The sequence below is a fragment of the Hyperoodon ampullatus genome, assembly GCF_949752795.1.
Source record: "Hyperoodon ampullatus genome assembly, chromosome: 9".
Taxonomy (NCBI): Eukaryota; Metazoa; Chordata; class Mammalia; order Artiodactyla; family Ziphiidae; genus Hyperoodon; species Hyperoodon ampullatus.
In genome coordinates, this window is record NC_136922.1 from 10,597,084 (window position 1) to 10,620,330 (window position 23,247).

At 35.9% G+C, this 23,247-nt stretch overlaps 1 protein-coding gene across 4 annotated transcripts in view; it reads right to left on the reverse strand.

The window, feature by feature from the left end:
- Positions 1–4,989: 4,989 nt before the first annotated feature.
- The window catches only part of PTPN12 (protein tyrosine phosphatase non-receptor type 12), a 90,644-nt gene continuing 72,386 nt past the window's right edge, over positions 4,990–23,247 (reverse strand). For 2 of the 4 annotated variants that reach the window (XM_079711616.1, XM_079711617.1), the window contains 6 exons: positions 14,416–15,398; positions 10,758–10,835; positions 9,801–9,868; positions 8,829–8,859; positions 6,400–6,507; positions 4,990–5,852 (listed from right to left, as the gene is read on the reverse strand). In XM_079711616.1, the coding sequence (XP_079567742.1) occupies positions 5,791–5,852; positions 6,400–6,507; positions 8,829–8,859; positions 9,801–9,868; positions 10,758–10,835; positions 14,416–15,398 (1,330 nt within the window). In that variant the 3' untranslated portion in view covers positions 4,990–5,790. The remainder of the gene's footprint in view (positions 5,853–6,399; positions 6,508–8,828; positions 8,860–9,800; positions 9,869–10,757; positions 10,836–14,415; positions 15,399–23,247) is intronic. The other 2 variants (XM_079711619.1, XM_079711618.1) reach the window with 2 other exon arrangements.

Here is a 23,247-nt window from a genome sequence, read left to right on the forward strand (position 1 = left end):
GAGACCCCGGTTCAGTCCCTGGCCGGGGAACTAAGATCCTGCAAGCCGCGAGGCGCAGTGTGATCAGAAAAAGAAATAAAAATGGTTTTCTAATGTTAATCTCAGCTAATCTCTGCACATTTCAAATTACACAATACATGTAGTGTGCCCACATTGGTATTTAAAATTTTTTGCATAGAAGCTGCATGAAAATGTTATTGTATAATTAATTGAAATACAATGAGAAATGCTAAATACTTAGATTTTATATTATTTAATACAGTAAATTATTTAATGCTTTCTCACATTTTAGTTTTAGAAAGTATTGGAAATATTCTAACAGGTTTACATATAAGTTGATAAAGCTAAAATTTAAAAACTATAATACTTTAAAATATCACAGATGTATTGTACATTTGTGTACTTACTATAAAAAATCCTACTAAAATATTTTTCAGTCAGGAAAACAGTGTTTTAAGGAGAAATTTAGAACTACTTTTCTGTTTAATGTTTGGCTATTTGGGTATAAATCTGTAGTAGCTAAAGAATATGTTCTTGCTGAAATGTTGGCAAGAGAGTTAAGTCACAAATACTATTACATTAAATCACGATTATAGTACATAGGCCATCTTATCTCTAAAAAATGAAAAATGGCTGGAATCTTTGGAATTCCCTTCCCCCACTAACTCAACAAAGCCCAGATTTGTTGTAGTTTAAAACACTGAGACACATCTTGAGCTACCCAAGCATAGCTGCTTTTCACTGATTAAATTGTTCACAATATAATTGGTCATCTGCATATCATGCAAGATTTGTGCACCTTAAAGACAAATAGCGGGGGAAACAGACTACAGCAAATCTGTTTAGAAAATACAGCTTATATTCAAAACTAGAGCTACTTTTAGCACAATATATTGAATGGATATGTACCAAAATTTTTGTTGAAGTTTTCACAATTCTCCATCTGCCAGAATTGAAACTATGAGCTTCTGCCATTTAAGAGCTGTGTAACAAAGGTCTAAAATTGGAGAATAGAGTATTAAAAAACTGAAATTAATTCACATCTGATTATTTAGAAAGCTATTAAATGTGGATGTGAACGTTTGATATCTAAAATAACGTCACTAAAAGCAGGCAATTAGGAGACATCTGTGTAAGGAAACAAAAACAGCAAAAACTTTTCCAAAACTAGCACAACGGTGATTTAATTAAATTTAATTCTATATTTAGGATTAAAATAGAATGACTTCACAGATTGCAATCAAGACCACCAAAAATGTACTTCAACAAAAATATTATAATCAGAACACATTTTAAGACTAAATATACTTAAGATGTCATTCTTCACTTGAATTTCTCTCAAAAGCTTCAGATAGCAAATTGCATTATTTTTATTGCTTCCCTTCTCATTTAGCACAAAGTCGTCTCTCTTTAGTTTAACTATGTGCCCATTAATAGACAAATGGATAAAGCAGATGTGGCGTATACATACAATGAATATATATTACTCGGCCATGCAAAAGAATGAAAATTTGCCATTTGCAACAACATGCATGGAACTAGAGTGTATTATGCTAAGTCAGACAAAGAAAAACAAATCCTGTACGATTTCACTTATACGTGGAACCTAAAAAACAAAACTGAACAAACCTACCAGAAACAGATTCATAGATAGAACACACTGGTGGTTGCCAGAGGGAAAGGGGGTGGGGGGATGAGTGAGATCAGTGGAGGTGAAGAGGCACAAACTTCCAGTTATAAATGAGTCACAGGGCTGTCATGTACAGCACAGGGAATACAGTTCAATAATATTGTAGTAACTTTGTATGATTACAGATGGTAACTAGACTTACCATGGTGATAATTTTGTAAGGTATAAAAATATTGGATCACTATATTGTACACCTGAAATTAATGTAATATTGTAAGTCAATTATACTTCAGTTAAAAATTGACACAGGCGGGCTTCCCTGGTGGCGCAGTGGTTGAGAGTCCACCTGCCGATGCAGGGGACACGGGTTCGTGCCCCGGTCCGGGAAGATCCCACATGCCGCGGAGCGGCTGGGCCCGTGAGCCATGGCTGCTGGGCCTGCGCGTCCAGAGCCTGTGCTCCACAACGGGAGAGGCCACAGCAGTGAGAAGCCCACGTAATGCCAAAAAAAAAAAAAAAAAAAAAAATTGACACAGGCAATGGCGTTAAAAAATGTTTTAAACAATAAAATTAAAAAAAGAATTTCATAGTTTCAGCTATTTGAAGTGACCACAGGGGTTTAGGACATACAGTTATGTAAATTTGCTCAGGTAAAAACTCAACCACATGTCCTACGAGGCTGTTACCTGAGAGGAAGTCACTTAGCTAATGACTGAGCCTAGCTCAGCACTGACATATGACTATGGCTTTACTGCTCTCTGTTTACCAATATTAGGAGAAAATGTCCATAAAGTGAAAAATACTAGAGTAAAAAATGCTATTTGTGGGGGCTTCCCTGGTGGCGCAGTGGTTGAGAGTCCACCTGCCGATGCAGGAGACACGGGTTCGTGCCCCGGTCCGGGAGGATCCCACATGCTGCGGAGCAGCTGGGCCCGTGAGCCATGGCCACTGAGGCTGCGCGTCCGGAGCCTGTGCTCCGCAATGGGAGAGGCCACAACAGTGAGAGGCCCGCGTACCGCCAAAAAAAAAAAAAAATTACGATTTGTGAAAAATTGCTTCCAAAAGAAAGGTAACTGATAGTGTTAGAATGGAAAAGGAAAGATTAAAGATCTTTGTAGCATTAGCTGTAAGGGAGAGGATTTGGATAAAGTGGCAGGATAAATTTGCTAGTGGTTTATCTCAGATACAAATGACCTTATATACTTTATATAGAAAAATAAAAATGGGTGACTTTATTGAGTGTTCTAGGCAATATAAAAATCATTGGGAGAAACCTAAAGGTGGAAAAAGGCAGAAGTTAAAATATTATAAAGATAGGCAATGGAACAAAAAAAAAATCTAGTAATTGACTCGGATCAATGAATATATAACATATGACAAGACTATATATTTAATGGAGGAAGGACATTAACTGGTGATTCATAAAAGGAAAAAGAAATCTACCTCACACTCTATACAAAAAAATTAATTCTGTAGCTTTAGATAAATACATAACATAAAAATATAAATAAATGGGCTTCCCTGGTGGCGCAGTGCCTGCCGATGCAGGGGACGTGGGTTCGTGCCCCGGTCTGGGAGGGTCCCACATGCCCTGGAGTGGCTGGGCCGGTGAGCCATGGCTGCTGAGCCTGCGCGTCCGGAGCCTGTGCTCCGCAACGGGAGAGGCCATGACAGTGAGAGGCCCACATACAGCAAAAAAAAAAAAAAAAAAAAAAAATATATATATATATATATATATATATATATAAATAATAAAGCTTCCAGAAAACTAAAGAATATCTTTATGATCGTGGGGTGGGCAAAGATTTCTAAAAGAGGACACCAAAAACGAGTAATTTTAAAAGACTGATAAATTGGATTTAATTAAATTCAATTAAAACAAACAAAAACAAACAAACAAAAAAACACCATTAGTAGAGTGAAAAGGCAAAGCACAGGCAAACCCACTTGGAATATATAAATAATTCCAACAAATCAATAAGAAAATGACAAACAACTAAATAGAAAAACAGGTGTAAAGTTGCCGGATGATAGGATATCTGCATACTCAGCTTTAGTAGATACTGCCAAACAGTATCTGCTGGAGACTTGAACAGGTCCTTCACAAAAGTGAATATCCACATGGTCATAAACACATGAGAATGTGCTCAACCTCATTAGTCAGGAGGGAAATATGTTAACAATCAGAACCACCACTTTGGAAAATTGTTTGTCAATATCTACAGAGCTGAATATATATGTACATACTCTATAATCCAAAAATTGCACTCCTGGATGTATACCTAACAGATTCATATATATAAGTGTACCAAAACACATTTTAAAATGTTTGTAGCAACAAAATTTGTAATTTTCCCAAGCCAAAAACAATCCAAATGTCTATTAGTAGCAGAATGAACAATGTGGTATATTCATACAATGCAAAACTCTAGCAATGAAAAATGAACAAGCAACTGCTACACGTATAATAATGAACAAATCTTAGAAGCCCAAGGGGAAGCTTCTCAGTGGCTGGTCCTGTTCTACTGCTTGACCTAGGGGTGGTCACACTCATAGGAGTGTATACTTTGTGGTGGTTAATATGCTTCTTGCACCCTTCTGAATACATGTATACTTCAATGAAGAAGTTCCAATGCAACTCCTTCCCAAGAAGAAAATCTTTACAAATGATTTTAGTGCCATATTATACAAATCATAAAGTGTATGGAGACTAAATTTTTTTTCAGTTATACTTTATTTCAGTTTAAATTTTATTAAGAAAATGATGTTATAGAGTTGATTGTGTCTTATGACTGTCAAGGGTCCACTGTATTCACATATTTTGAACAAATATATGAGAAAAATGTGCATTCTGAGACCACTGAGCTTTATAAATTTTCCGACATGAAATCATAGTATTATTTTCTCTTCCACAACAATCCTCTTTCTATTCATATACGATTACTTTATCTCACTTTAGTCTCATAATTTCTTCCCTCTTTCATATGCAGAGGGAAAATACAGATGTCTATCAGCTTTGATCCATGATGTCAAAATTCAAACTTGGTACTTACGGAAAGGGCCTCTGCACCAGTGCAGGATGGGAAGAAACCAGTCCCCTTTTCCCAGCTGCACCTTTGTTTGGTGTTTTCCTGGCATCCCAGGAGGCAACAATGAGAAGGCTAAGAATGCCTAGGGCTGACTCCAGGGTAAGTATTTAGAACTGCAAAGCCATGTTTCTGCAGAAGATGCTCCCTATTCTATAATGAAGAAATTAAACCCCATTCATACTCAGGACTTAAAGATAAGACTGAGCTGGGAGGAAGGTGGATATTAAGTCTAATTTCCCACAAGAGGAATGAAAAACCAAAACAAGTAGGCACTGTAAAATTGTTTTTGTCTTTTTAATGGCAGGTCAAATATCCTGAAACATACATATATTCTGATAGTCTTCTAATCCCAGTTGAGTTCAAATATTAAAGTAACACACACGAGCTAAGAGAATTCAATATTGTTCCAAGGCACTTACTGAATCTCCATGACTAGATGAAAACAAGGACAATTAGGATGGACAATTAGACAGTTTATAATATAAAAATAACTTTTTGCTTACAATTTACAAAATGTATTATTATTACAATCTTTGATCTCTGATAACCTGTAATGCTGGCTGCATGAATCCAGCAATTTTAAAATTCAGAAACTATTTTCTAAAACTTCAGGGCAAATAATTTACAAATAAGGTACACAAAGATTTAGACCATGCAGAAATTTCTTACATCTTCTGTTAATAATATTTTATGACTGTAACTTTATCAAATTATATACCTACTTGCCCTGTACATATACAAAATAATGCATACATGATAAAACATTAGCAAAAGAGTAGTCCTTAAACTCAATTTATCATAAAAGTATTACTATATTAACATGTCTACAAGCAGCGTGTAACAGGGTTAAGAGACATTAAGGCAATAATACTTGAAGTTACAAAATAAACCGTATGTAATACTTTTTCCTAAGTGTAATATAAGGCAGGTAGATGGTCCCAGCAAAAAACACTAAGGTAACAATCTACACTGCTGTTAGTCCCACATTTTTAAGATGGAATACTATAAATCTGGCTTTCAGTGGCACTTGAATTTTCCAGTATAATTTAAAGTGTCTTTTAGTTCCCTGAATCATGTCCATTCTGAAGGTGGATCTCTTGGTCCTTTGGGTTTTCCACAGCGATTACCAAAACCTATAATCAAAATACCACAATAATTCTCTAGTGTTCAGAAATATTTTTACACTATTAAGCTCATGTCTGTAGACATTCTTATTTTCTGTAACAAGTAAATTTCCATATGGAAATTTAGAACTTAAACTAAACAAATCTCTACAAACACAAAACAACTCTTAATTTGTTCTGGGTAGTTGAAAATAATTGCTTCTTTTATAAAAATAAAATCAATTCTATCAAAATGTAAGAAAAACAGCTAAGATATTTTAGTCTTTCCAACTCAAAAGAAAGATTTGTTTACATACTGCAGTTTTTCATATTTTAGTTTTTAACCTCAGTATGAAACAGAATAAATTGGTTCATTTGTTTCATAATTAATTCCAAGCAACTTCGACGCTCCATGTTTTATTCTTGGCAAGTGCCGTTTAAGAACCTCAATAAATCATAGCACAAAGATAAACTTTGCCTTAAGGAAATTCTGGAACGATGGCAAATAACTTTTTTTCATTCTTGCCAGCATTAACTACACAATTACAGTTTTTAAATTATCTAATAAACAAATTACCAATCTCTGTGGCTTCTGTTGGACTTTCTGATATTTGATCTTTCTTGTTACTGAAAGTAGGTGGACATTCTGTACAAGTCTCTGTATGAATACCTCGTGCTGGATGGTCTAAAATGCAAATCAAAGCCACTGTTAGTCATAATCATGTGTAGCATCATAGGTAGAAGAATCCTCTAATTGTTTTAATGTGGGCAGTTAGTTAAAAGAGCAAGTTTTTTCTTGAGCATCAAAATTTTAGAGGCCCAGATAAATATAAATGCAAGGGTAATGAACACAGGAAATTATATTAGGTGTTGTTGCAGGAACCTAGAAATCTGCAGCGAGTACTTCTGCTGTGTGACCATTCTCCTTATGCTCCTACTTTAACTGCAACTGAAATGCCTTTATATGGAAATCAATGGCAAACAAGTTCATAGTTTATTAATGGACTTAATATTTGTGCTTAAAAGTAGTAATTCTTTTAAGATTTAGCATTGCTTAAAATCTTAGTTAGTTATTTAACTGCCAATGCATAAGATTAGTAACAAAAGAAATCAACTACTATGACTCAGGCATTCTTTCACCACCTTCATCACATCCCCTACACCCCCTGTAAGGAACTTTTCTGGAAACTTGGAATACAAGTCAAATAACAGACAATCCTTGTCCTCAGGTGCTTATAGTCTAGACAGGGGTCAGCAAACGTTTTCTGTAAAGGGCTAGAGAATATTTTAGGCTTTGCAAGCCACATACGGTCTCTGTCTCTGTCGCACATTCTTCATTGACTTTTGTTTCTTTGTTTTTATTTTTAAACAACTCTTTAAAATGTAAAAATAATTCATTCAGCTCAAGGGCGGAATAAGAAAACAAGCCACAGGCAGGATTAGGCCTGTGGGATACAGTTTGCTAACCCCTGGTCTAGTAGGAGAAACAGACAAGTACCTTACTTATTACAGTAGTATGATAAGGTTTATAATAAACGGGGACAGTAAGGAGAGGCATGTAGACGAAACTAGTGGCAGAGAGGTGTTCAGGGTTGGCTTCTATGAGGAAATGATGATTTAGGCTAAGAGCCTCAATTTTCTCAATGAAGTAAAGGGTCTACTACTGAGTAAGAGTTAGTGGGATTCATGAAGAAAATAAAGATTTGGAAAATTCAGGGGAAATAAAAAGGGTATAAACTAGAGCATGTAAGATAACCAAGCAACACTGAGGGTCAATCCTAGAACTGTATGCTCAATCTGTAAAACAGCCAAGTTCCCCAGCAGTATTCAGTAATCCTGAGGGATAAAGTAAAATGGTATGGGAATTAGGGGCAAGAAAGTTAAGGATAACTGTGAGTGTGACTAGAGTGATGGAATCTAGATTGAATAGAGAAGGAAGAGAAACCAGAAAGGAGTTAACAGATACTAAGAAAATAAAAGACCCAGGGATCTAGCCATAGCAGCAGTAGTAATATAACATAGATAATAATAACAGCATTGCTACCATTTCAGTGCCTACCATGTGTCGGGCACTGTCTAATACTCTCCATATATGATTTAATTTAATTAAATCTTCACAACAATCCTCTAGGGTAGGTTACTACTATTATCTGCATTTCACAGAGAAGAAAACTGAAGCCTAGAAAGATTAGGTAACTTGCCCAAACCCAAATAGTAAGTAAAATGGCAAAAATGGGACTCCAATCCAGGTGGGCTTGACGCTAAAGCTTCTGCTCTTTTCCTTATAATATGTTGCTGCAGAAAAGTAAACAGAGAGTAATAAAGAGTTTATGAGATGGAATGGAGCCCCATTAGGTAAAGATCTAGGAAGAGAGCAGCTAAAGCAGAATGGAGGTTAAGGGCAGAGGTGATAGATAAATTGAGGGAACTGTATAAGCTAGGATGTTTGATGAGCTGCTTACATAGTTACTGATTTATAAGAATTAACAATAACTTGACCTATTTTACTACGATCATAAAAGTAATGTAGTAGAAAAATTTTCTAACTTGGCATTATAACACTGGGTTGAGCTAACATAATCTTACTAGCCTTCACAAATGTAAAAGTCCTAAAAGGAAGATTTCCAAAACAGTTGACTTTTAGGCACCCAATTCAATCATCTAGGTTAATTTGGGGCATTTATTCAAATCATTGTCAGATCTAGATTCTAAGTGTCTTTACAAACAACAGAAATAAAATACAGGAAAATATTTTTTAAATAATTTCCTTCCCATCAGCCTGTTGACTACTGATAATAAATGCTGTTGTCCTCCTGATCAATAATAATATCTGGTATAACAACAAATTTAAAAGAATTATACTACATAATTCAGGTTCTAGAAGAGTTGTCCTACATATTTTCACATACTGAAATAACCAAATAAATAGCATACACCATGAGATATGCTATTTTATGGAAATTAATCTATATAATCTATAGCAAAAAGGAACACAATCCAACTTACCACATGTTTCACTTCCAGAGGTTATCAAGCCCTATAAGGAAGACATTCAATAGCTATTACAGTACATCCCTTTCATGTACAAATTATAGAAAATTTGGTCTGTTATGAGTATATATACCAACAAATCAATATCTATCAAGATTCTCATCTCAAAGGAAAAGAAAACAATGGTGTTTTTAATTAGGGTTAAAAATGTTTAATGTTGTGGTGTTTCATACTGGGAGTAAAAGGATAGGGGAATTCATTTTCCTTCTGGATGAAAACTGAAAATGCAGAAGTTACTACATAAGAGAACATACACACAACTGCATTTTGCCAGCCCTCTACTGTATTCATCAAATTATGATATCACTGATTGTAAGACATGGCATCATTATTAGGTTACCAATACTTTATTTATCAATTAAAGTATATCACAATGCTTTTTTTAATCAATTTTAAGATATATCCCAATTTCAGATATTCAAACATGAGAGAAATACAAAAAATATTAATGTTGATGAAAAATGGCATTTCCCGTGGCTAAAATATTTAGCTACCAAAACATTTCCTGAATGTGAAAGGAAGTCTCACGTGACCAGAAAAACCAAAGGGAGAGACAATATACCTGGTTTTATAATGGAAAGAACAAAATCCAGGAAAGTACTAGGACCCTGAAAATAGTAACTCCTGTTCTATTCATACCTCCAAAATGATTTGAAAAAAGGCGTAATTTACAAATTTCAAAAGCAGCTTGGGAAAATAATACTCTGAAGTGATGGTCATATGTAGATCATAATGCTCTTTAAAAAAATTTTAGATCTCACATTTTATACACTTTTCATCTGAAATCATAGCATAAGAAATAATTATCAAAAATTGTATTTAATAGTCTTAAGGTAAATTATTATAACAAACAACTGTAAGATAAATTAATAAAACAAAAGAACAAAAATATTGAGCTATAGCTGTTCCAATCCCAAAAGGACTCACTTCAGGTTTTCTTTGTTCACACTGTTCCTGATTTTGAAGTTCACTCCACTCAGATCTTACAGGTGTATCTGAGAAAAATGAAATCTTAGAATTAAAATTAACATCTTTAATTCTGAAAATTTCTTGCTTTAAGGTAATATACAAAAACAGATACTATAGATTTTTAGAAACTATCACTTCCACTAAAAAATTTCTAGCTTCTATTAACTGAAGAATATCCCTTTAAGCTTTCTTCCTTAAAATTTAAAGAATTGAGTTATCAGAGTTTATTACAAGTGCATTGTAATCTACAGGTGTGACAGACATAGACTTATTTATTTAATATTAGTGGAGTATACGGCTTCACTGTTTTTAACATTCTTAAAATCAGTTAAAATGAATAAAATATTTGTAAAGTACAGCTCAGATAAGACTAGTAGTGTGCACCTCCACTGAGCACAAGACACCGTAAATATATTAAAGCCGTTGCTATACTCTTTTCAGGATGGGAAGGAGGAGGAATATATTATCAATACTCTGAAACATCTCTTTCTCCCGCACTGATACTCCTGTGGCCTTAAGGGTCCTCAAGTAACATCAACTGAGTGATGCCTGCCTACAACAGAATTTAAATGTTTACTTACCTAAACTGGTACCAAGTGAAGCAGTTAATGTCTTTTCATAAGTAAGTGCCATTTTTAATGAATGAAAAGACAATAAACTGTATACAGTTATAGTTGCATTTAACTGGATTATAGTGTTTGATATAAATGCAGCCATTTTATTAGCAGTCTTAGCAAATAAAAAATACCATTATAAGTATTTTTCATACAAGGAATTAAAAACATTTGTCAGTATAAATTCAAACCTGTTTTTGAATTTAATTGTGTAGCTCAACAGCAACAGACTGAAATCAGCCATGTTTGTCAGAGCTTATTATTAAAGCATGAAATATGTAAAATCAGAAGATATACTCACTATGTTCACTGGCCAATACAAAAGACTCAGGAGTTCTTTCAGGTAGGGGAGGAGGCGAATCTTCACTAACATCAACATCTATATCAAATACATAAAATTCAGACAAATTATGAACTTGTTAAAAAATGTTAACTCATTTAAAAGTGAACTTGTTATCTAAACAAAATAAGACAGCTTTCTTGACATTCTTAAAAATCACTGCCACAAGTATCTAGGAGAACCAGTTTTTAAAAATGCAAAAATAAACAAGATATCCTTATCACTTGACTTATCAAAAACAATTATAAAGCTTATTGAGCAAAGACTGAACTCCATCACTGTTGCACAGAGAAAATGACTCTCCCATGACTTTCCTGACACCGTGTAGGCATTAATCACACTGTCCTCTGAGTCTGAAGGCATCTTCAGCAGAGAAGCCAGCAGGCGAGTGCCTTCTCTACTGGGTTTGCCGATAATGCTTTGAGTCCACAAAGGAAAGCTTCAGTCATTTGACTTAAGTCAAGTCAGTGTTTCCCAAACTGTAATCAATTGCTTAACTCCTTTTATGAGTTTTGCCATACTGTGGACCATATGTCCTATTTTTTTAAATCCCACTCATTTTAAACTTAACTATGTACTTCAGTCATGTTTTAAATAGTAATGACTAAAATAGCAGATTAAAAGTGCTAGTTATTTTTCTAATATTCAAAAATATAACCATTAAAATTTTTGGATGTTCATTTATTTATTGCCTAAAATCTTGTGAACAGTGGCATATGACCATACTTTGAGAATACGAACTGAAGCCATATAAAAGCTTTTCACCAGTAAAAACAAAATTAGCTCTTGGAAAAGATAATGCATTAAGTAAGCCTTGTCAGTTAGCCTTATTATGGCATAAGGTGAAATGAGAGTATTAGATCCTTTGAGGTTTCACTGGAGGTAGAAAAAGAAAATATGAGGATACAATTCTGTGTGTGGACTCTCAGGTTAGAAAAGATGGGGCAAAGAAAGGAAGATGTGAGGATCCTATATTGTCTGGGCCTTGACAACTGTTTTCTTAAAAATGTGAACAACTGTGCCATGATACTTTGCTATTTCACCACATTTGATAGGCTATGCATTAAAAAGAGAGTGAAAATCAAGAAAAGCCTTTTCAGTTTTCAACATGCATGAGCCACAGGTATGACTGCTCTGATTCCTCCTACAATTATTTAGCTGAAGACACAAGAAAATACAGCCCCTGGATCCTGCTGAGAGAAGAGTTCCAGTCCGATACTTTATATATATGTGTGTGTGTGTATATATAAAAATCTGTATACACACACACACACACACACACATATATATAAAACATGAGTACTGGAACTCTCTTGCATATAAAGTTAAGCTACTAAAGAACTACCTACCCTGTCTGGTAGTAACAGTCTAAGCAATCATATTTCCCCTTGCTCTTTTGTTACTGAGAGCTCACAGTGAAGAGATGGCTGTTGGAAGACAGGAATGCATACTCTTGACATTGTGGTGCGATTTCACAATTACATGAACAAATCAGGAAGGACAGTGTGGCTTGTGTACATCAAGTATCAAGTACCTTTTGGAAACTCTATACCTCTTCTGTTATAACAGTCCTCACTCTTAAAAGACTTTATTTTCTAACTGTGGCCTTGGCTTCTCAACTGCATGTTTCTCCCTGGATCTCTCGATTGCCTTTTCTGTGTTATAAATTTGTGTTTTAGAGGTTATCCAACCAGAGCCTGCACATTTTTCATAGGCTTTTGTAAATCATACACTTTATGGGAGCCTAGTGTAGCCATGTTTGAGAAGTCTTTCAGGAGGCCTGAGTCAATATTAAAATTAGAATGATAGCCAGGAATTTTTTTCAGGCAGTAACTTATGCAAAAGGTTGTTTTAGGTATCAAAACAAAATTATTCCATAGCAAATTTTAAAACAAACAAGCAAACAATAATCTAATCCTTGTGCCAAAGGTTCATCTACAAGGTAAATAATTACTAACATTAAAAATAGGACTGCTTGTAGTTACACTGCAACACAGAATACTTACACAGGAAAATCTTCTGTTAATACCAAACTCATTTAGCATAGTTAAGGTAGGGTGAAAAGAAACCAGAAATCACATTTACAGCTATCTTTGCTTTGAAGTACAAATAAAATGGAGAGAAAGGAAGTGAGCTGGTATACAGAAGAGTGCTTTCAACTATTCTGTACAGTATGTTGTATTCTAAAGGGACTCTTTCTGCTATCACCAAAACACTGGTCATATGGCAGTAACTTTTAATGAGCATGTTATATCATGCATCCTTCCTGCCCTCACCAAACTCTATTTCTAGTAATGGTTTAAAAAATTTTATTTCCTAGGTACAAAACACATGCCTGATATGCTAAAAAAAAAAAAAAAACCAAAACGACAATTTCTTATCTACACGTTTTCTTGTGTAGTTACAACTTAGCAGTTATTTTTCAAACTCTGAAGTCGAGGGGAAAAAATATATTAACAATTTTAAATTATGCCAAACTGGTAAAGTATTTATTTTGGCAACCATTATCTTCTGAAGATCCTTCAAATAAACCACAAAAGAATCAAGAACATAGAAAATCCTGTAAATTTAAAAAACTAGCTTAGACTCTCATTTACTCTACTAGATACATCCCCAAGATAAAAAAAAAAAAAAGAAAAAAAAGTATGTGTGAGTTGAGGAAAATAGAGGCACCACAGTATGGGTGGTACTTACTGGGTCAGAATTAGAAAAAGTCATCTTTCAAGTTCACAGTACTTATTTGCACATTATAAATACCAGTCTACGTGTGTCGCTATCCAAGTTCACCAACAAGTAAAAGACCACTGATGATCAACCTATCAATAAACAGCTTTTGTGTTTATATGTTTGCTATCAACTTCATGGTCTGTTTAAGACAGCACCGTGGTAATTTTTAGCAGATTAAAGAGGAGTTTCAAGACCCGAAAATACATCTTGGGAACTTAGGGCATGTGTTATCTTGAAATGCTTAGATTGCTTAAAGAAGAGTCATTAATTAAATAGTAGTAGCACTGATGACTAGACATGGAAATATCCCACTTTCTACTGACTGAATTAAACTTCCTATATTCTGCTAAGCAGCTGCCATATTGCTTCTTGGTTAATAAACTCATTGTTGAAGCCTTTTTTTGCAAGCATTTGTGAGGAGGTTTAAAATTTTAAAAAGGTATTTTGTAGTTAAAAGATCATAAAAAGATAATGAAATAGATATCTGTAATATACATGGGAGAAATTAGATGGCCAATCAAGCCATTCTACAATATTTGTGTCACTGTCACTTTAAGTAATCCCTAAATTATTTCTAATTATTCAGTCATATAAAATTTTGACCCATGTAAATACTAAGAGTTGTAAGATATAAGAAGAGAAAATTTTCAGTTACAACAATTTAAATATTTTGGAAACAAAAGGTCCAGTAATGCAAAATGTGATCAAACTAAGGTAACAATAAATAAAGGCTTACTTAAAAAAAATAATTAGTATCAAAGATCATGAAATATTGCATAGGTTCTGGAGTAAAGTGTGGAATAAAACATAATGAATTAATATAGCTAAACTGCTCAGAACAGTGACTGGCACATAGTAAAAATATTTAAGTGTTAGATACTATTATCATTACCTTTTTCAGCACCTGAATGTACTGTTCCTGCTATATCATGTCTAGCAATGGACATTGTTAATACTTTCCTTGTAGAAATGCTTTCAGTACTAGCGGCAGCAGAAACAGTGGCACTTGCTGTTGAAATACTGGTTTTATTCCTGGTCACAGCACCATCAGAGTTCCTTTCATCAGAGTCCGAGTCATCAGAGTGAAGAGGATTAGTAAAACTGAGGGGTGCTCTGAATAGAGGGGAACTGTTGTGATGATCTGTGAGATCATGGGTTGCAAGTTGTGGCGTGGGGCTTGGTGTTGAACTCCCAGTCTTCATTGTTTGACAGTGGGTATCTGAGGATTTGCCTTCAGAGGAATCAGGCATGGGTAGTGTATCCTCAGGTCCATGAAATGACCATGGTGCATGTCCTTTCTCCTCAAGAGGTAAGCGGTCTGGCCTTGGAGGTGTGTCTGAATTCTTCTGTGATTCTTCTGGTAGGATAACTGGAGCTTTATTTGACTGTGTTGCATTGCAGTCCACACAGGAATTCTGGGAAATAGCATCAATTTTTAGATCTCTTGAATTCGATTCCTGTGATTTGAAGATTTTATCAATTGTACCTGGTGACGCCGAAGCCGGTTTAATTTTAATTGCGTGTCCCCTGTTCAAGAGTGTGTTCCCTTCAAAACTTTTTGGCCCTTCTTGAAGAGGGACCTTCTTAATCTCAAAACTCAAATTGCGCTCCAGTTTTTTATCTATTTGTTCAACAGTTGATTCATTTTTCCCTGTAAGTTCTGTTGATTTATTATAGTTTCTGTTGAGGTCTGTTGCATGTTGTTCTGAGGAAACCACATGCAACACTGGCTTTGGATGGTATCTGTCATTGTCCTGCCACACAGTAGTGACTGTTGGAAACGCTGAAGGGGGAGACGGTGTCAAGATGGGTGGCACTGGGTGAGGTTCCGGAGGCTGCAGGATCTCTTCCTTAGCGTCCCCTTCCACAAGGCAACTGGAAAATATGAAGAAAGGGGTATTAGAAGAATGTTCCTCCTTTTAAACAATAAGTTGATAGGTAACAGTTACGTAGCTAAGCCTCTTTAAATTAAAAGTCAGTAGAGTCTGTGGTTATGAATAAAAAATTAAAATTTGCCGGGGCTTCCCTGGTGGCGCAGCGGTTTGAGAGTCCGCCTGCCGATGCAGGGGACACGGGTTCGTGCCCCGGTCCGGGAAGATCCCACATGCCGCGGAGCGGCTGGGCCCGTGAGCCATGGCCGCTGAGCCTGCGCGTCCGGAGCCTGTGCTCCGCAACGGGAGAGGCCACAACAGTGAGAGGCCCGCGTACCGCAAAAAAAAAAAAAAAAAATTAAAATTTGCCAAACTAAGAAAAGTTAATGTTTAACAAGGTAGTAATGTATGTACATTGTTTTAAAAAGTCAAATAACACAAGAATTTTAATAAAAAAACAGCAGTCCCCTCCCACAGCCCTCCATGTACCCTGAGACATCAAGTTTCAGCTTTTTAAAAACAGCTACTTCCAAGATTTGCCTCCATATTTCAAAATGCATAAACGTTATTACTTGATCTTTCTATTTCACACATATTCTACTGTCTTCCTACTATGGAAATGTCTTCTCCATCTTCCTAATACTGCTAATTTTTGGTTAGTTCAATCTTATGACTACAGTTATTATTCATACCGATGACAGCATGATTTCCTATTTTTTCTTATATAACTCTTATTTTTCCCTAATAATTGCCTTGGGTTTCCTATGTACCCTCAGTAATTCAGCCCTTCCTCAAACTTTCCTGCAGATTTGTACACCTCCTCTCAGTTGGTCAAGCACACCAGGTAACTATCAATATCACAGACATCCCTCTTAGAAACCCTGAGCCTCGCGCTCCAGTGTAGACCCCTGGCCCCCCAGGCTACCATAGAGCTGACGCTCTCTCTTGTGTTAGACTCTCCTGTTTCCCAGGTCCCATCTTCGTTTTTCTAGCTACACTTGCTCAATTTAGTGGGTTATACCCTCCAATTGCTTCCTAAGAACTAAACATAGGAAACGAATTTCCTGAGGCCTACATAATTATTATATTTTCAAGGTTACTGACTTTTGGAAAAGGTGTATTATTCTAGACTAGAAATAACTTTCCTCCCGAATTTTATAATTGTGATTCCCGTTCATTTGAATATGAGCTGTTTTTTCTCTTTTGAGCTTTTAGGTTTTTTTTTTAATTCTTCATGTTCTACAATCTCATGGTGTAACTTTTTTTAATCCATTGTATTACAATTTTTAATCCATTATATTGAGAACTTTCTGTGCAAAAATTCATGTTACTACTAGAAACTTCTTTCCTAATTTCTTCCTTCCAGTCTCCTTCCAGACTATGATTAGTTTTAGTTATAATTATTATTATTACTATGATTATGTGACATACCTCCTGGTTTGATTCTCTAATTTCTTTATCTTCTGTCTCCTATTTTCTCTTTCTATTTCTTCATTTTCTTGGGAGATTTCCTTGACTGTCTTATAGGCTTCTTTAATTAAAATTAAATTTTAATTTTTAAAATTTATGCAATTATATTTTTAATTTCCAAGAGCTTCTTATTTATTATGACCTGTTTCTTATTTCATGGTTGCAATATTTCCTAATTACTGAGAAAACAGACAGTTGCCACCCCCCCATCTTTTTTCTATTCTGTGTTGTCTCCATTCCATCCATTTTTTCCTGCTTATTTGGATTATGTCTTTCATGTTAGAGGCTTTGTCAAGTGTCTGATAATTCCTGGTTCTGTTCATTTTGAGAGAATGGAATATTTTAAATGACTGGGAAATGTGTATGTAAATGTAAGGGGGAGGGCTTGTGGCTTAGTGGCCATCTTACTGCTTGGTGACTGAATACAGTCCTTGCAATGTCATTGGTGGGCCACAAACATCAATAACTATCGATTTCCTCTCTTGGGCTGGTTGGTTTTTCAAGAGAGGGATTCTGTCTCCCACCAGAAGTGGCTATCAGTATTCTGGGAGCCAAATAAGGGGTGGGAGCAATCTCACTATTCAGCATGCAGATTCCTGCTTTCAGCAAGGAACTAACAACCCCACCATCAGTTGGACCTTATATACTGAACCCAGAGACTTCCAGGTTCAACCACGCCAGAGTAAATCCCTCCCTACTCTGTTCCCAGGTGTGTGTGAAGCTGTCATCTGTCGCTCAATTTGATGGGAGGAATCTGGGGTTCTAAACACTCTATTATAGAGACATTCAAGTACTCTTCTTGTTTTCATTCCCATCCTACACACCAGGCTTAAGGGGGACCTCCAACTTCTGGGCCTTTCTAGGGGTTCTTTGAAGACAATCATCTTGATTCTTATTGGCTTCCCTCACTTACAGGAAAGCAAGTTTTAGCTTTCTGTGTTCTAAGTCCCTTTTCACATTGGTCAGTCTGTTTTCCACTTCCCAAAATTCTGTCAAAATCTCATTTACTACCACCTTCTCTTCAGTTTTTTGGTTTTTAATCTTTATATATTTTTATGTTCCTCCACTATAATTTTAGGAAGTTTAGGCAGGGACCAGAGTTAAATGTGCTTAAACTGCCTATTTAACCAACAATCCTGTAAATATTTTTAGAAGCAGCAGCCTTACATAATGTTATGTACATAGTAAAGAAATTCTTAGCTACTCACATTTTAAAAATTGCTTTAAGTGAGGTACAGTCGATATACAAAAACCTGAACGTACATTTTTTCTGATTTACTTTATTTACTTATTTATTTTTGGCTGTGTTGGGTCTTCGTTGCTGCGCACGGGCTTTCTCTCCCAAGAGTAGATGCGGCACTCGGGGCCTACTCTTCATTGCGGTGTGTGGGCTCCTCATTGCGATGGCTTCTCTTGTTGTGGGGTGGCTTCTCTTGTTGCAGAGCACAGGCTCTAGGCACATGGGCTTCAGTAGTTGTGGCTCGCGGGCTCTAGAGCGCAGGCTCAGTAGCTGTGGCGCATGGGCTTAGTTGCTCCGTGACACGTGGGATCTTCCCGGACCAGGGCTCAAACCCGTGTCCCCTGCATTGGCAGGCAGATTCTTAACCACTGTGCCACCAGGGAAGCTCTGAATATATTTTTTTATATGTGTATGTATTTATTTATTTGTTTGTTTATTTATTTATGGCTGTGTTGGGTCTTAGTTGCGGCATGCAGGATCTTTTGTTGTGGTGCGCGCAGGCTTCTCTCTAGTTGTGGCACGTGGGCTTCTCTCTATTTGTGGCACACGGGCTCCAGAGCACGTGGGCTCTCTAGTTGTGGCGTGCAGGCTCAGTAGTTGCAGCGTGCCGTCTTAGCTGTCCCGCAGCATGTGGGATCTTAGTTCCCTGACCAGGGATTGAACCTGCGTCCCCTGCACTGGAAGGTGGATTCTTAACCACTGGACCACCATGGAAGTCCCTGAACATATTTAATGTATACAGTTTGATGAGTTTGGACATATGCATATATTGGGTTGGCCAAAAAATGCTTTTGCTTTCTAAGTAAAAATAAAAAACACATTTTTCATTTTTGCCAAGAACTTTATTGAACAACATATTCACCCTTTTGTTCCACTACCTTTTGCCATTTTTCAGGCAATTTCATAATTCCGTTTTCCCAAAACTTTTCATCTTTTTGAGCAAAGAACTGTTCCAGGTGCCTTTTACAGTCTTCCAGGGAATTGAATTTTTTTCCATTAAGAGAATTTTGTAAAGACTGAAATAAATGGAAATCCCAAGGTGCAATGTCTGGTGAATACGATGGATGAATCAGAACTTCCCAGCTGAGCTGTAACAGTTTTTGCCTGGTCATCAAAGAAACATGCGGTCTTGTGTTATCCTGATGGGAGATTATGCATTTTCTGTTGACTAATTCTGGATGCTTTTTGTCAACTGCTGCTTTCAGTTGGCTTAATTGGGAGCAGTACTTGTTGGAATTAATTGTTTGGTTTTCCGGAAGGAGCTCATAATAGAGGGCTCCCTTCCAATCCCACCACATACACAACATCCAATCCCACCACATACACAACATCACCTTCTTTGGATAAAAAGCAGCCTTTGGTGTGTTTGCTGGCGGTTCATTTCGCTTGCCCCATGATCTCTTCCATTCCACATTATTGTACAGTATCCACTTTTCATCACCCATCGCGATTTGTTTTAAAAATGGAACATTTTTGTTACGTGTAAGTAGAGAATCGCAGGCAGAAATATGGTCAAGAAGGTTTTTCTCGCTTAACTTATGTGGAACCCAAACATCAAAGCGATTCACACAACCAAGCTAGTGCAAATGATTTTCAACGCTTGATTTGGATATTTTGAGTATGTCGGCTATCTCCCACGTGGTATAACACTGAATGTTCTCAATTAATGTCTCGATTTGATCGCTATCAACCTCAACTGGTCTACCTGACCATGGAGCATCGTCCAGCGAGAAATCTCCAGCACGAAACTTCGCAAACCACATTCGATCAGTCACAGCACCTTCTCCATGTACTGCACAAATCTTTTTTTGCATTTCAGTTGTGTTTTTACCTTTCTTGAAATAATAAAGCATAATATGCCACAAATGTTGTTTTTCTTCCATCTTCAATATTAAAATGGCTACACAAAAATTCACCAATTTTGATAAGTCTTTTTTAAATGCACGCTGATATGACAGCTGTCACAATACAATCTAACAAAATGGTTTCAAATGAGGTTAAAGATAACTAAGTGCTACTAGAACCATCTTATGGAAAAAACCAAACAAACCTTTTGACCAGCCCAATACATCCATGATAGTATCACCACAATGAAGGTAATAAACATACCCATCATCTCCAAAAGTTTCCTTGTATCCCTTTGTCGTTCTTTTTCTTACTCAAATTTAACTGATAATTACACTAACAGACTTTCCCCTTATCCTTCCTTAATCTAACGCTTGTTGAAATAAGGCTTAATACACTTTTATAGTACTTTCATATGTACAAAAATTATAAGCCCCATCACAAAAAAATATGTGCTACATACTGACTTTCCACTATGGTATTCAGCATTCATATTTTCATGAGGTATTCTGATGGAAAAAAATTCCACTGATGATAATGACTTGCATCATTCTTCTTGTAAATATTGTTCTTAATTTCATCTGTCCTGAGGAATGCATTTTTTACTTCTCAAAAACAAAACAAAACATTCAGCACCTACCACTTGCTAGGTGTTACACCAGTACCAGAAGACAGAACAAGGAACACAACAGTTTGGGTCCCTAAGGAGTAAAATAAGGCTAAAAAGGTAAGTTGGAGACGTACTGTGAAGGCCCAGAATTTCACGGTAAGAAGTTTGGTCTTTATAATATAGAAATATTACATTTAATTGGTGTGACAAAGTCTTAAAACGAGTAACTCTTAACTTTTGTTTCAAATTGATGTTTTACAGAAACTCAGAAAATTATTTTCCTTATAATAAATTAGGCTGGATTCCATATGAGATGGAAAGATTATAGAGGTGAAGGAAATGACAACCAAAATATTAGAACATAACATTATAAAAACAAAAAACCTTCACTACTACCCTTTCTTCTAGAGAGTTAATACTATATAATGAAAAGAGTATTGGACTAGAAGATAACAGATGTGTGTTCTTAGTTGAACTCTGCTAGTCTATGCAGGTCAACACCTTTGGGAACTAGCTATATTGACATCCATGTGATCAAGATTACTGTAAAAATCACTGGGTTCACTCTATCACTTATCACTTTGACATATCATTGACTATCTATAGAATGAATAAAAAATACATGTGATCTTAAAAAGATGAGAAAACATATATAATAGATGCTATATCAATGCTAATGATTACTTTTTAACCAAATGATATCTCCTAAACACCTTACAACTTTGGAGTTAAGGAAGATGATCCACTTGTGTTTAACCTTTATTTTTTGGTTTTATTATGTATTCTAATATCTATCAATAACTTAAAAATACATCTGAGATTAAAGGTATTTCTAAACAGTGAAAAGGAACAAAAGAATTAGAAACGAAATAAAGCACAGAGAGCATAGGAAATTAGAGAACTACCGTAAGCATGCATAGCAGTGTGTTTTGCCAAAATCTACCCTCATTTATCTTAAAAAAATGCCAATTTGGATAACTCAATTAAATTTTCAGTAGTCAAATAAATCGATCTTGTCCTTTGTGATTTCCTTTATCCCTTCTATTATATCCCCCTCTAAAAGTCTGTCAAACATTAAACTATATTCTATGTTTCAATGATTTGACTTTTTATATTTAATTAATTTAACTATCTGAAGCATACTTTGGTATGTGGTGTGATAGAAAGATCTAAATATATTTTCCCCCAAATGGTTAATAATATAATATGACTTAATAAATAACCCCTTTCTTTTTCCTTGTTTAATATATGTTAAATTAATTCATAACACGATCTGTAATATTTCCTAGTTGCTTATTCAAGTCCATCAACTAACTGGTATGTATGTATGTGTGTGTATATATATACACACACACACACATATATATATATACACACACTTTTGGGGGGGGACCACTACATACAGCATGCAGGATTTTAGGTCCCTGACCAGGGATTGAACTCGTGCCCCCTGCATTGGGAGTGTGGAGTCTTAACCACTGGACTGCCAAGGAAGTCGTAACTGGTATATTCTTACACCACTAACAGATTATTTTATTTTTATAATGCATTTTATTTTATTTATTTGCATTTTATTTATTTGTTTATTTATTTTGGCTGCACTGGGTCTTAGTTGCGACATGCAGGATTCTTTTAGTTGTGGCATGTGGGCTCATGGTTGAGGCATGCAGACTCTTAGCTGCGGCATGTGGGATCTAGTTCCCTGACCAGGAATCGAACCCAGGCCCCCTGCATTGGGAGCATGGAGTCTTACCCACTGGACCACCAGGGAAGTCCCACTAACAGATTGTTTTAAATACAGTTTTATAATTTTTAAAAGGGTTGGTTCTCACTCATCACTATTTTCATCCTAAGTTTTCTTTGGTATTTTTGTCTCTTTATTCTTACAAGTGAACTTTAACATTATATTGGAAAGTCCAGAGAAGACTCCTTTGGTATTTTGATGAGAACTGCATCAAATTTGAAAACAACTGATATTTTAAATATCACTAAAAACAGCTAAATTACAGTTAACTTTTCCAACCAAGAACACTGAATTTTTTTCATTAATGCAAATGAATACATTTCTACTTCAGGTTCTACTTTCTACTTATGGTTATTTCCACGTATTTATATTTTGAATGGGATCGCTTTTAAAATTTTTTCTTCTCCTATTTGGCTGGTCTGTAGGACCACTTTCTACTTTTATTCAACCACTTTGCTCCTCTTTCTTATAAATTAGTCATTTTAAGGAAATATATTTGGTTTTAATGTAATTATTTTTTAAATCAACAAAAGGAAAATAATATTTCAAAGAAGAACCAAAGGGCTTCCCTGGTGGTGCAGTGGTTAAGAATCCACCTGCCAAGCCAGGGGACATGGGTTCGAGCCCTGGTCCAGGAAGATCCCACATGCCGCAGAGCAACTAAAGCCCGTGGGCCACAACTACTGAGCCTGTGCTCTAGAGCCTGCGTTCCACAACTACTGAGCCCACGTGCTGCAACTACTGAAGCCCATGCGCCTAGAGCCCATGCTCCACAACAAGAGAAGCCACCGCAATAAGAAGCTGGCGCACCGCAACGAAGAGTAGCCCCAGCTCACCGCAAAACCCTGCACGCAGCAATGAAGACCCAACACTGGCAAAAATAAATAAATAAATAAATTTATTTAAAAAAAAAAACCAAAAACAGAAAAAACAGTCAAGTAGAA